Source organism: Manis pentadactyla, chromosome 10 (genome assembly GCF_030020395.1).
Source record: "Manis pentadactyla isolate mManPen7 chromosome 10, mManPen7.hap1, whole genome shotgun sequence".
Lineage (NCBI taxonomy): Eukaryota > Metazoa > Chordata > Mammalia > Pholidota > Manidae > Manis > Manis pentadactyla.
This window is the reverse complement of record NC_080028.1, coordinates 103,709,042-103,722,551: the sequence shown is the minus strand read 5'-3', so window position 1 is coordinate 103,722,551 and position 13,510 is coordinate 103,709,042. Positions and strand designations below refer to the sequence as shown.

Sequence of the window (13,510 nt, the reverse complement as noted above, 5' to 3'; positions counted from 1 at the left end):
GCAGTTGATGACAAGCAGGCCGGGGCAAGTAGGCAAGAGAAGGAGGAGGAGCTGATGCGAACTCTGCACTATTCCTACAACTTTCCTGTACTCAAAAATGATCCCGAAACCAACAGCTGGCAGAAAGAACACAAGGCAGGCAGGCAGGAAGCTGAGCGGCTGATCTGCTCTCTGGTGCAGCAGACCTCTGAGCAGACAGGCAGCAGATTGCCACCCCAAACGGGGCTGTGGCGTGATGGTGAAAGGCTCAGCTCACCCGGTGGACCCAGGGCCCTTTGTGTGCACCTGACACACGAACCCAAAGTAGCAGGGCCGGAAGGAGGGACAGCCAACCCACGGGCTGCTCTGCAGACTCCAGACTCCTTTCCCGTGACGAGACCCCGGGCAGGAGGTTAGCAAGGACTCAGGAGGCCCGAACAGACCATCAGCTTCCTGTGGCCGATGGAAACTTATTCAACACACCACCCAGCTATGAGAGGCCTCTTCCCAGGTGCAGATGAAACATCTGCGGGACAGACCACGGTCCTGGGGTGTTTGATGAGCCTTCACACTTTAAAAAAATTGAAATTATGCAAACTATATTCTCAGACCATGAAGGATTTAAACCAGGTATCAGTAACAAAGATATCAGAAAACCTGCAAACATTTGAAAATGTGGTAACATACATCAAAATAGCACTGCTTAAAGATGACAATTAATTAAAATAGGATTTTTAAGCAAATGAAATGAGAATATGCTGTATGAAAATTTGTGGGATGTAGTTGAAGAAGTGCTTAAAGAACAATGTGTAGCCTTAAACACCTATATTACATAACAGAAAGGATCTCAAATTAATAATCTAAGCTTCCACCATAAAAAAAAGGAAAAAAAATATACCCAAAGCAACCAAAAGGAACGATATAATGAAGAGCAGAAATCAATGAAACTGAAAACAGAAAGACAAGGAGGAAAAGCACACTGGCTCTTTGCAGAGACCAATTAAACTGTGAGCTCCAGCAAGACTGGCCAGGAAGCAAAGAGGGAAGCCGCAAAGCAGAGCCACCGGGAGCAGAAGCTTCTGTAGTAGGTCCTGCCCCAGAGGGAGGCTTGCTGCCAGCCCCACCCATGACCTGACAACCTGTGCAGGACGCACCACTTCTACAAAGCCCATGATCACCCAAGAAAACCCCATAAACTGAACATCTGTGATGACTAGAGAAAGTAAACTGTTAGTTGAGAACCTTGCACAAAGGAAGTATCTAGGCCTAGGTGTATTTAATGGGTGCAAACACTTAAAGAGGAAGTAACACCAATTCTACAGGATCTCTTCCCCAAAACAGAAGAGCAAGGAGCAGGAAGCTCACTTTGTGAGGCCAGCACTGTGCTGGTGCAAAACCAGGGCAGGGCGGCTTGGGAAAAGGCACCACAGACCGCATCCCTCATGAATACCGACCCAGAACCATCGACAAGCCATCAGCAAGTTGAGTCCTGCAATACATGGAAAGAACAGGACATTATGACCAAGGAGGACTTACCTCAGGATGTCAGGCTGGCTCAACACTAAACAATAAATCAATGTAACCCACCACTTTGACAGTCTAAGGAAGAAAACACATATGATCATCTCAAACGAAGGAAAAGAAAGGACTTGCCTACACCCAACATCTGTTCATGGTAAATCAAGGATAGAAGGGAACTTACACATCCTAATCAAAGACATACATGAAAGCCCTTCAGCTCACACCATTCCGACCAGGGACAGAAGGGACGCTGCCCACCAGCACCAGGAACGAGGCAGGCCCACCCTCAGCACCCACAGTGGCAAGGCCCCAGCATCTCGGAACACAAGCAGGAGGAGAGATGTACCCTGCTGATTTCTGGCAAAGGCGTACAGTCAGCTCAGTGAAGGCAGGACAGCCTCTACCAGGAATGGTGCCAGAGCAACACCTTTAGGTAAAATAAAATAAACAACCTCACACCTTACACAAAATTTACCTGAACATGGATTAGAAACTTAAATGTGAAATCTGAAACAATGTAACTTTCAGAAAAACACACTGGAGAAAACATACCTAGGGCCAGGGGCTTTCAGAATCAGCCTGAGAAGATGGCCAGAGAAGGAAAACTGATGAATTGGACCTGACCAAAATTAAAAACGTTTGTTCTCTTAAAAACATTGGTAAGAGAATGAGAAACACAAGGTATAGACTAAGTGAAAATATTTACCAATCATGTTGATATGTACATATCCAAAATATACAACTTGCAAAATTAAAAAAAGTTAAAAAAAAACCTGGGTAAGCAATGGGTAAAATATTTGAACAGATACTTTACACGGAGGATAGAAAGACGGCATCTAAGCTCATGAACAGATATCCAACATCAGTAGCCATTTGGACAACATGCACTGCATACCTAGACGAAGGGGCTAAAATGAAAATACTGCCAATACCAAGTGCTGACAGGAACGCAGAGGGACCCATGCACTCAAGACATTTCTATTCAAGAAACTGCCAGACCATTTTCCAATGTCGAACACACACTCAATGTGTCACCTAGAAATTCCAGTCCTCGGCATCTGCCCTGGAGACATGAAAACAGACGTGCATGTGCATCTGTACATGGGTGTGTACTGCAGGTCACCACAGCTGCCCCAAACGGAAGACAACATAGATATCCTTCAACAAGCAAGTGGACACCTTTTTTTTTAAGCTGTGCTGCATCCACACTGTGGAATATTACCCGGTAATAAAAAAGAGCCATTCTCGCCAGGCAGAAAAGCAACAAGGAGGCAGAGCTCACGAACAGCACTGCAAACTCATTGGCCCAAGAGTGGAGCACACGTTTCCATCAAGACAAGTGGGACAGTCTCCAGAACAGGCCATGTTAGGCCATGAAACAAGTCTTAATAAATTAGATTAATTTAATAAATTAAATTTAACAGAACCCAGTGGAACAAAAGTAGAAACTGGTAATGAAAGGAAAACTGGAAAACTCACAAACAGGTAAAAACTAAATGACACAAACAGGTCAAGAAGAAATCACAGGAAATTAGAAAATACTTGGAGAGAAATAAAAACAAAACACACGATTCGGAAATGGGGGATGCAATGAAAGCAGCATCCAGAGGGGAATTCACAGCCACAGATGCCTACATTGAAGAAGAAGAAAGATCTCAGATCAATAACCTAACTGTACACCTTAAGAAACTAGAAAAAGAAGAGCAACTTAAACTCAAAGCCAGCAGAAGAAGGACCTAAGGACTGGAACAGAGATGAGTGAAAAAGAGAAAAGAAAAACAGTAAGAAAATCAACAAAACCAACAGCTGGTTATTTGGGAAGATCAACAAAACTGACAGACCTCTGGCTGGAATGACAAATAAAATGGGGTGAAGACAAAGACTATTAACTCAGAAATGAAAGGGAAGACACTGGTAGTGATTTTGTAGGAAAAAAGGGTTAAGAGAGTCTATGAACAACTACGTGAACTGGATAATCCAGATGGACAGATTCCAGATGCTCACAAGCTGCCAACCCCCCCGCACAATTAGAGGCTTCAGAACTGCTGTGGCTGCAGGAGGCTCACTCGTGCCACCTGGGCAGACATGAGCAGCCCCGCCCCAGATCCTGGCGACCTCTTCTGCTTCCTGGAAGAGACCATGTAAAGTTCATGCTAATTATCCTTTAAATTGTTTAGATTCTTCAGGGACTCCACATGGGCCAGACATCTTTTTTGGGAAGTGTTTTAATTATGAATTTTGTAATGTTTATAAGATTGTTCAGAGTATCTGTTCATATTGGTTGAATTTTGGTAGTGTGTGGACTTTCAGGAGTTGGTCCCCTGCTCCTGAGTCACTGTGTGTTTGCACACAACTGTTCATGGTATTGCATAAAACCCTCTCAACAGCTAAAGGATCTGTAGTGATATCCCCCATTTCATTCCTGATATTGATGATCTGTGTCTTCTCTTTTTATATTTATCAGCTTCACTATAGGCTTATTAATTTTACTGTTTTTTTAAAGAATTAGCTTCTTGTTTCAATTATTTTCCCTATTTTTCTCAATTTCATTACTTTTTGCTGTTTAGTATCTCCTTCCTTCTGCTTGTCTTGGCCTATTTTGCTCTTCTTCCAGGTTCTTGAAGTTAGAATATAAATTAGAGACCTCCTTGCTTTTCTAACGTAAACATTAGTGCCATACACCTCCTTCTGGGCACTGACTTAGCCGTGTCCCACAGATTGTGACATGTGTGTTTTCCTGATCACTCAGCTATATTTGTTTTTCCTTCGAGACATCCTCGTTCACACACGGGCTATTCAGAAGTGTGTTGTTTAATTTCCAAATGTTAAGGGATTTTCCTGATGTTTTCCTATTATCGACTTCCAGTTCAAGTTCATTACAGTCAGAGAATACACCACATACAAATCTGATTCTTCAAGCTGGTTTGGGACCCAGGATATGGCCTATGTTGGTGTATATTCCAGGTGCCTTTTGGGGGAAGGCTGCTGCACAGTGCTCTGTAAACAGTCAGCACCCGCTGGCTGATGGCGGCATCCAGTTCTTCTGTCTTTCTGCTGCTTTGGTCCATGAGGATACAGCTGCTGGGAGCAAAGGTTGGCATGCTCGACAGTGTGGACTTGTCCATCTCTGCTCTCAGGTCCATCATTTTGGTTTCATGTGTTTTGAAGTTCTGTTGTTTGGTGCACATACACTGAGGGTCGTTACGTCTTCTTGGTAGGCTGATCCATATGTGATGTCACTTTTTTGTCTGCTGTAAATTTCTTTGCTCTTAGGTGTATTTTATCTGATACAAATTAATTTATTAACTAGCACAGCTATACCTACTTAAAAAAAAAAATCAATGTTTGTATGACACACCGTTTTTCATCCTTTTACTCCCTGTACTGTCATGGTAGAATTGAGTCTTATAGATAAAACATAATTGGGTCATGTGTTTTTATCCACTGAGCCAATCTCTATCTTTTAATCATGCATTTAGATCACTCACATGAAAATTAATTTTGATTTGCTAGTGCTTGAGCCTGCCATTTTATTATTTGCTCTGTTGCCTCTGTCTCTCTCTTCTTGCCCTCCAGTGGATCATGTGGGCATTTTTTACAATTCCATTTTCACTTAGTTACAGTGCATCTGAGTATACCACATTGTGGAGCACACTCAGCCTCTGGTACTGACACCTGACCAGCTCCAGTGGGGCGTGGAAACACCCTCCCACGCAGTTCCTCTCCCCTCCCCTACTTTAAAATTAGAATAGGCTTATGGGTTTTCTCCACCCATAAGATGCAGAGCACCACCATCACATGGTGCTATAGGTTTTCAAACACTGAGTATAATTTAAAAATGTGAGGACGGCGCTCTACTGTGTTTATCCCTGTGTGCTTATCCCATTCCCCTGTTCCTTCCTTGTAGGAATGCCAAGCTTTCCTTGGTAATGTGTCCTTCTACTGGAAAGCTTCCCCAGCAGCTCATTAAGGTCGGTTCTGTTAGTGACAAACTCTCTTGGTTCTACTTTGTCTGAGAAAGTCCTGATTTCCCTTTTCTCCAGTAAGGATATTTTCACTAGCTGACAGTTCTTTCCCCTCAGAACTTGAAAAACGTTGTGTTTCATTCTGGCTGCCGTCTGCAGTTTCAGATGAGAAATTCACTGCTACTCAAATGGTGTTCCAGTACACGACACACTGTTTCTCTGCAGCACCTTTCAAGACTTTACCTTTAATTTTCAGAAGATTAATTAGCATGAGCCACAGAATGGATTTCTGTGGTTTACACTATGCGGTATTCCCTCAGCTTCTTAAATGTGTAGGTTTATGCTCTTCACCAAAGTTGGTAGGTTTTCAGCCTTACTTTTTCAGGTGTTTCCCCAGCCCTGACCTTTCCCTGTCCCTTGGGACTCCAGTTAAGTGAATGTTATATCTTCTGTCCCCATGCCACCACCTCGTTGGGGAGGTCCGCTTGTTTGATGGTGTATTTTCAGTCTGTCCCCGTTGTTCCCATCAGATGCCATCCACTGACCTCGGTTCACGATTTGTTCATCTCCAGTCTACTGATGCACCTTCCCAAGTGAGGTTTTTATTTTGATTATTGAATTTCCCAGGTCTACAATTTGTTTGTTTTGGATTTCTATTTTCTTGTTGGAGTTTTTCATTTGTTTGAAGAGGATTCGCAACTGTTTGCTGACGCATTTCTATGATTGCTGCTTTAGAATCCCTGTCGGGGAATTCTGCCATCTGAGTCACCTCTGTTGTTCCAGTTACGACAAAAGACACTGATAAAACCTTTTATTTAGATTTTTAAAATAAATAAAAATGAATAAATCTGAAGTGTACCAGCCCACACAAATGTGATGCATGCCTGGCTGTGTTCATAGCAACAGATGAGAGACTTGGACATTAGTGGGACAGCTGTGCCTGGTGACCAGGGACCACGCCTGCCATGTGGGCCTGGAGAGAATGAAGGCAACCATCAGGATGCCAACACTGTCCTGTATCCTTCACTTAGTATGTGGTTCCCAGAGATGGAGGCAGGCTTTAGCTGCCTAACAGGGCACTTAAAACCCTTCAGGGTTTGGTCCCAACCACGCCAGCCCTGTCCCCCTGTAGCCTGTTTGCATCCTGGCCCTGGCTGTGCCCCAGTCCTCCCTAACCTGCCTGGAGCCCCTTGGCTCCTTCCCACCCATTTGACATTAAGACCCACTCAAATGCCACCTATATGGAGGCCCTCCATCTGATGCTAGCAGCTGTCTACACCACCAGGCAGAGCTGCTCTGGGAAGCCCAGTTGGGAGGGCTGTTTGTTTTCTGTATCTCAGCCCAGGGACGACCGACTCAGCCTAGAAGGCTTGGCCAGCATGCGGCTGGGGAGGCAGCTGGACCACCCTCCCTGCTCTGTACAGCCAGGGATGCTCTTAAGCTACAAGTGTGATCATGTCACTCATGAGTTTTGAGGCCTCTGATGGCTTCCTGCTGCTCTTGGGAACAAGGCCACAATCCCTACTGGGGCTTGGGGTATCCGGCCTTGCCAGGAACCCACCGCCCTGCCTGTCAGCACCCTGGTGCCACCACACATCCTAACACTCCCAGCCCAGCCCCTGCCAGGGAGCTCCCCATACCTGCCCACGAGGCAGACCCTACAGGTGCCTGCACGTGTGGTAACAGCCATACTTCCCACAGCCTGACGTTATGTGGCATGGTTTTATGTGAACATCTCCCAAACCCCACTGAATTGTGAAATTCAGGAAGACAGAGCTGTGTCCTCGCTCACCGCCACTTCATCCTCACACCAGCCCTGAGGACGCCCATTGCACACACTCAGGATCTGAACAAGCAAGTGAACGACAAGCAACTTCAGAACCCCCAGATCCCCAAAGATGCTGTTTATGAGGCCAAAGTCCATATGTGAGAAACACTTTGGAAATGATGGAGGAGCCCTCGAGCCCTGGAGGGGCCATGGCTGCGCTTACTCAGCACATGCCGTGGGCCAGGACACACACACGAGTCCCCCTGGTGCTTCACTCGGCGCCCTGCAGAGGAGGGCTGATGGCTGAGTGTCCCCAGCAGGGAGGCTGTGACGCTCTGCACCCAGAAATCGGGGGGGACACTGCCAACTTGCCCCTGGCTGCTTTCCAATCACAGAACAAAACAGCAGGGCCAACTTGGGGGCCTAAAGAGAGCCAAGGAGGCCTTTCCGAGTTCCACCTGTGTCTCCTTGAAAACCTCTTTAGGATCTGCTCTCTCGGGGACAGGGAAAATGAGAGAAATCTAGCCTCTCCTCTCCTCTCTGAGAAGCATGGCTGTGTCAGAAAGGGCCAGAACCGTTCTAGGGGTGGCATTGGGTGTGTCCTCAGGGCTGGTGCCAGACAGGGTGGCCTGGCTGTTCCGGCTGGTACTCCAAGTAGTTCTCTCAGAAAGAGGGCTGTTCCTGCATCAGCTTTGGCCGAGCCACTGCTCAAGATCCCTGGCTACCCAGGAGACAGAGTGGAGGCAGAGGGACCGTTTGTTTGCTTCTGTTTTGCTGGCAACAAAGGCAGGTGCCGCCAGGCAGCACTGTGACAGGGTATCTGCTCTTTCCTGGGCACTGGGGATACCACGAGACCCTGGTATCAACACCGGCCTGAGAAAGGATGCAGAGAGGAGGCCCAAGCCAGTGGAGACAGGCGTCTGTGCAGAGAGGAAGCTAAATCCATGGAATGTGATTTAAAAAAACGTCCTCCAGGAAGCTGACAGAGGGGAGGTGTGACAGCACGTACCTGAGTGCGCTCACCTCCTCCCTGGAGAAGGGGAAGCTCTGCTCAGCAGAGCCTGACTGGGACTTCAGCATGGCCAGCTCCATCTCCAGCTGCAAGAGAAAAGATGGGGGTCAGCTGGGCGGTGCTGCTGCTGCCCCTTCACCACGGGCTTCCCAGAACCCTGTGCTGGGCCCAGAAACCCAGAAAGTGGTGCCCGACTTCCCAGGCATGGTGGGTGGGGGGAGGGAGGCAGGGCCCCTGTGGGAAAGCTAGGGGGCAGGGATGGTCTTCATGGGGCCCCTGCAGCCTGAGGCTGCCCATCCTGAAAGTTCCCTAGCTTGTGCCCACACGACCTTCTCTTTCTTAGCACTTGACTCCAGGACAGGGACAGACACACAGTCACTCTGGGGTGTGCTGAGAGGAAATACCAAATCCACGAAAAGGGGGCACAGCAGTCGGAGCCACACATTCTGCTCCGATGGTCATGAGATTTCAGTTCTTTGCTACTTCAGATTCCTCTATAGTGTGACAGGTGGTGCAGACTGCCCAGAAGGGACTGTGGATTTTAACCTGCTCTAGCACACCTGGGGGTGTGGTAGGGGCAGAGAGCCAGAGGCACAGAAGCTGGAGAAAGAAAAGGGGGTAGACTCCCACTGTGGTGCAGAGGCTGGTGTGACACCCAGGTGCAGCTGGGCTGGGGGCACTCCCAGGAGCCAGCCTCTGGCTCCGGTGGGCAGAGAGCTCTCATCCAGAGCAGCACCTGGCCGTCCAGGGCCTCAAAGGCCCCTAGGGCCCGACTCAGCCTAAGAGACTTGGAGCCTCTGATGGCCCTGGACATGGCCAGCAACCTGGAAGGACACACTCTGAGCTGCAGGCTCAGTGCCACCATTCTCCAAAGTGGCTCTAGCCATTCTTCCATCTGGCCTCAAGGCCTCCCCCACAAATCCAGCTCAGTCCTCTTGTATGTGAATCATGGAGGCAGGAGGGCTGTGCCACAGCGGCTGCAGAAGAAAGGCCTTGGTCACTGCAGCTCTGAGCCTGGGTCATCCAGCCCCTGCCCAGTGGGGGATTTACTGTTCCTGCTGGAGGCCACTTCCCTGCCCCCGGCTTAGCTGGGGGTACTCCCACCCCCAGGGCTGTCTGTTGGGGTGCTGCTGGGCTCACAGTCACGGCTCTGGCTTTGCACTGGGCAAGACTGACCACATCTGTTTGACCATCATATACCATCCTTAGACCAGAATAGCGCTCAGGAAGCAACAACGGGAATGTGTCCACGTGGGAGGGAGGCTAGCACCATGCTGGGCTCCCAGTGCAGGAGCACGGCCCAGACCTGTCAGTCCCCACCTGCCCCTCCTGCAGTGGCCTGTGTCCTGATGCCCCAAAGGGAGGCCCTTAACTGCCATCCAATTGTGTTGTCTGACTTGTTTTTGTACATAATATGACTTTAAGCATCTTGTACGGGAAACTTAGTTTCCTGTTACAATTCTCCGGTTGACTGCAGCAGTCTTTAGCTGGTTGTCTCGGTGCACAACCACATTAGCTACAAAGGGCCATCACTTCCCCCCGTTCCCAATATTTATGCCACTGATTTCCTTCTCCTGTCTCATTTCAATACTCCACAATAATGTTACAGCTGCAAGACTGGACTTCCTTAAACTGTGGCTTCCCTGGAACAGAATCTAGTATCTTCTTATTTACAGCATGTAGCTTTGTTTCCAATAGGTGTATTTTATCATGTTCCAAAATAATCCATATGTTCCTATTTTGTTAAAAGTTTTCAATCAAGACTGAATGTTGGATTTTGTCAAATGTCTTTCCTGCAAATACGGGTAAGATATCCTATCAACTGATACCCGAAAATCAAACCAGTGGTCCAGTCCTGGGGCACCCCTACCCCCACACGGCGCATTCTAGCACCTGCTGACCTCACTCCCTGCCACATCGACACAGGCTGTCACCAGTGTGACGGCTCTGTGTGCATGCCCGAGTGTATGTGCACATGGTGCGCGAGGGTCTTTGGAGTTGCTGGGGTCAGCGCAACGCCCACTTCCAAAAGGCCTCCCCTCTCCATGCTCTCGGACACTGGGCAGTACCTGTATTTTGAAGATGGAGCAGAATCTCCCTGTGAAACTGGATCAACTTGATAGATCTGTTTCTCTTTCTGTTGGGAATGGTAGCAATGGCTATTTTGGAACAACTTCATAACTGATCCGCTTTAAATTTCTCTCTTCTGGAGTCAGTATCGAGGGGTTGTATTTTCCAGGAAAATTATTTATCTTATCCAGATTTTTATTTAAATAGGGTTGTGATATTATATATAATTCTTTTTATAGAATCACGCAGAACTCATAGTTCTTCTGAGGTTTACTGTCATCTTTGTTCTTACCGGGGTAAAGCTCACAGGCCATAAAGTCACACACCTCCCGTGCACAGCTCTGTCCGTGGCTGCCTGCACGCCTCCATCTGCAGCCGGGGAGCCGCTGACTGGGCCAGCCCCAGATGCTCACCCAGGCCCCTCCCGATCAGCAGCACCGCAGTGCTCCTCCTACTCCGTGTTCTGGGTGGCGATGCACTCTGTTACTCTTTTAGTGGAACTGTGAATAATTCACATGTACTGGTTTCATTTCAAAGCATAGGTATTTGGATTTATTTATTGTTTCTACCATTTTTCACTTTCTTATTAACTTCTGCTTTGATCCTTATACATTCATACTTTTTGCTTTACTCTGGTTTGTTTTGTTTTCTGTGTGTGAGCTCCAGCTGAGTACTTAATCCACGTGCAGTCACTCTTTTTTGTTCAATAATGCAAATATTTAATCCCGAGGTGTTTCCTCTGAGCACTGCTCTGCTCCTCGCAGGCTCTGAGGAGCCATTCCATCACCATTATTCTCTAGGTTTTACACACTTTGCAGCTGCAGTTCGTCTCTGACCCAATAACAGGGCTTTTTGTTCCATTTCTTTCTTAATTTCCAAGTGTTAGGAGCATTTTCTTTTTTTGGTTTTGTTCTTAATCTCAAATTCATCACATCATGATCAGAGAAGTCGGAGGGAGTACCTCTACCTATTTGGGTTAACAAAGGCTTTATCATCTAACGTGTGGCTGGCTCGGTGAATGTTTTCCATGACTTCTAAAGAAGAGCAAATTATAGTTTCAGGGCTAAGGGTTTCACATTTACACCTAACAGATTTTTCGATTACTTATCCTGTGCCCGCTCGACATTGTACAGATTAAACAGACCTTCCAGCTGCTGCTGTCTTGGACAGTGTCCCCCAGACACTCCGTTCAGTCCTGCTTTTTGATAATCGACATGTTACTAGCGCCTTTTTGTCTTATTTGCTTCTTTGTGTGATGCTTAGACAAGTCTTTACTTTTGTTCTAGCGGCTGCTCTTCTAACTCCTAACTTGATATAGAACCTGTACTTTCCCTGAAAGCCCCCTGTGCTGTTCGACCGGCCAGCACGTCACCCTCTCGCTGCACCCTTGGCGCGGTCACGGGCGCAGAGGCCGTGCGGTGTTGCCCAAAGGGGTGCTCCTGCCTCCAGCTACTGGGATGGGACGCCCACACTCTCACATCCGCTCCTTCTTCTCCCTCCGCAACAACTTGCCTGTTCTATTAGATATGTGAATGCCGCATCCCCTGAACCAGAGCACGTGGCTCTTTGTTTCCCGCCTTCCAGCGAAGCAGCTGGAGCTCCTGCGGCTGCATCCAGGCTACTCTCTCTTCTCCCAGCGCTTGCATCCTGCTCCAGCCCCATGGAATCTACTGGGTTGTGAGGTTTTATAGTTTCCAGCAAAATATTCAGATATGATTTTCATCTGCTCATTGTCTATTTTTCTGTGAAATTTTTTTCTATTTGTTTTTCTACAAAACTATGGTTTTACAAAACTGTATAATGTTGCCTTTATTACTCAGCATTGAAGATGAGTTTTATTCAGTTCAGTGTGGTGCAAAATGCTCATATTTTGGAAAGAAGAGGACATTTTCTTTTAAACCTGACCAGGTGGTTTTGTGTGAGTCCCACTTGCCATCGCTACGTCCCTCTGGGAAGAGAGAGGCAGCTGTGAACTTTCCTGCAACAGCACACTCCTCCCACCTCCTCTCCCACCAGAGGCGCCAAGACCTGCACATGAGTCCTCATGTACCTCCAGCACTCGCGCTCCGGCCACGGGGCCCTGTCCGCACAGCCGCAAACCTGGGGCCCCTGCCGCCAAGAGGCGCCTCCTTCAGCGGCTCCCCCCAGACACAGAGCTCTTGCTCTGCAGCGCACCCCTGGCTTCCTCCCGCACACACCTCCACTTACTTCCACTGCTGGGGGCCATCCTCCTCCCATGGAGGGACTTGGGTGTCAGCTGTATTTCCGTTTTGCTCAAATTTAAATTTGACTTTTTGGTTATCATTCTTGTTGGTACATTTGGACAATTTCCAGGAAACAAGGGAGAAATGTTCATTATGCCACCATGTTCAAAGGAAAAATCAGGCCCTTTTACTCTAACTAGTAACCTGGAACTTGGCTAATGTGCTTCCCACTTTATTCCCCTGCCGAGCCATCTTCCCCACCTGTGCCCAACAGCCCCCTACAGGCTCCAGCTGACTGGCCCACAGGGGACTGCTCTGCAGACACCCGAGGCCTGCCCTCAGCACCCCGAGCCCAGCACGGGTGGCAGCAAGATGCAGTAGTGCCTGCAGATCAGTCACCCCGCTGCCTCTCAGATCCACTGCAAACGCCACCTCTCCATCCATCCTTCCTGAGCCAAAGCGCCAGCTCCCGTTCACCATGTCTGACCAGGTGATTCAATGACTTGTGTGTCACTTTTCTTTCTGGCTAGCCTGGGAACTCCTGGAGGCTGAAGGGCCACCATTCCACTCTTAACCCCTGTTCCCACCTCAGAACTTAGCAGAGGGGAGGTGCTCCAGGCAAGGGCACAATAGTGTGGACAACAGGCATGCAAGTCAGCACCTGATGCTTCCCTGGTGTGTGCAACTGAGTGGAGCAGCCTCTGGCCCATAACCCGGCTGGCTTTCACCAGTCTGTGCATGTGGCTGGGGAATGGAGCAGGCGGGTGTCTCTGGAGGGCCAGGCAAATATTATGTCAATCCGGAAAGAAAGGAGACCTGGAATTTGTTTGGCTCCTACTCATTCAATTTGAGAAACAATTTAAACACATCAATATTTAAAAAAAGGAAAACTCACCCAAGCTATAAAAGAGGCTGCTGCAGATGAGAATGAGTAAGGTTCCCATGGGTGACCTTGGGGAGCAGCCGGGACACCAAGTGCACAGCCCTCGGC

At 48.1% G+C, this 13,510-nt stretch overlaps 1 protein-coding gene across 7 annotated transcripts in view; it reads right to left on the bottom strand.

The window, feature by feature from the left end:
* The window catches only part of MAD1L1 (mitotic arrest deficient 1 like 1), a 415,678-nt gene that overhangs the window by 151,143 nt on the left and 251,025 nt on the right, over positions 1-13,510 (bottom strand). For all 7 annotated transcript variants that reach the window (XM_057487452.1, XM_057487450.1, XM_057487451.1 and 4 more), the window contains one exon: positions 8,243-8,331. In XM_057487452.1, coding sequence (XP_057343435.1) covers positions 8,243-8,331 — 89 coding nt within the window. The remainder of the gene's footprint in view (positions 1-8,242; positions 8,332-13,510) is intronic.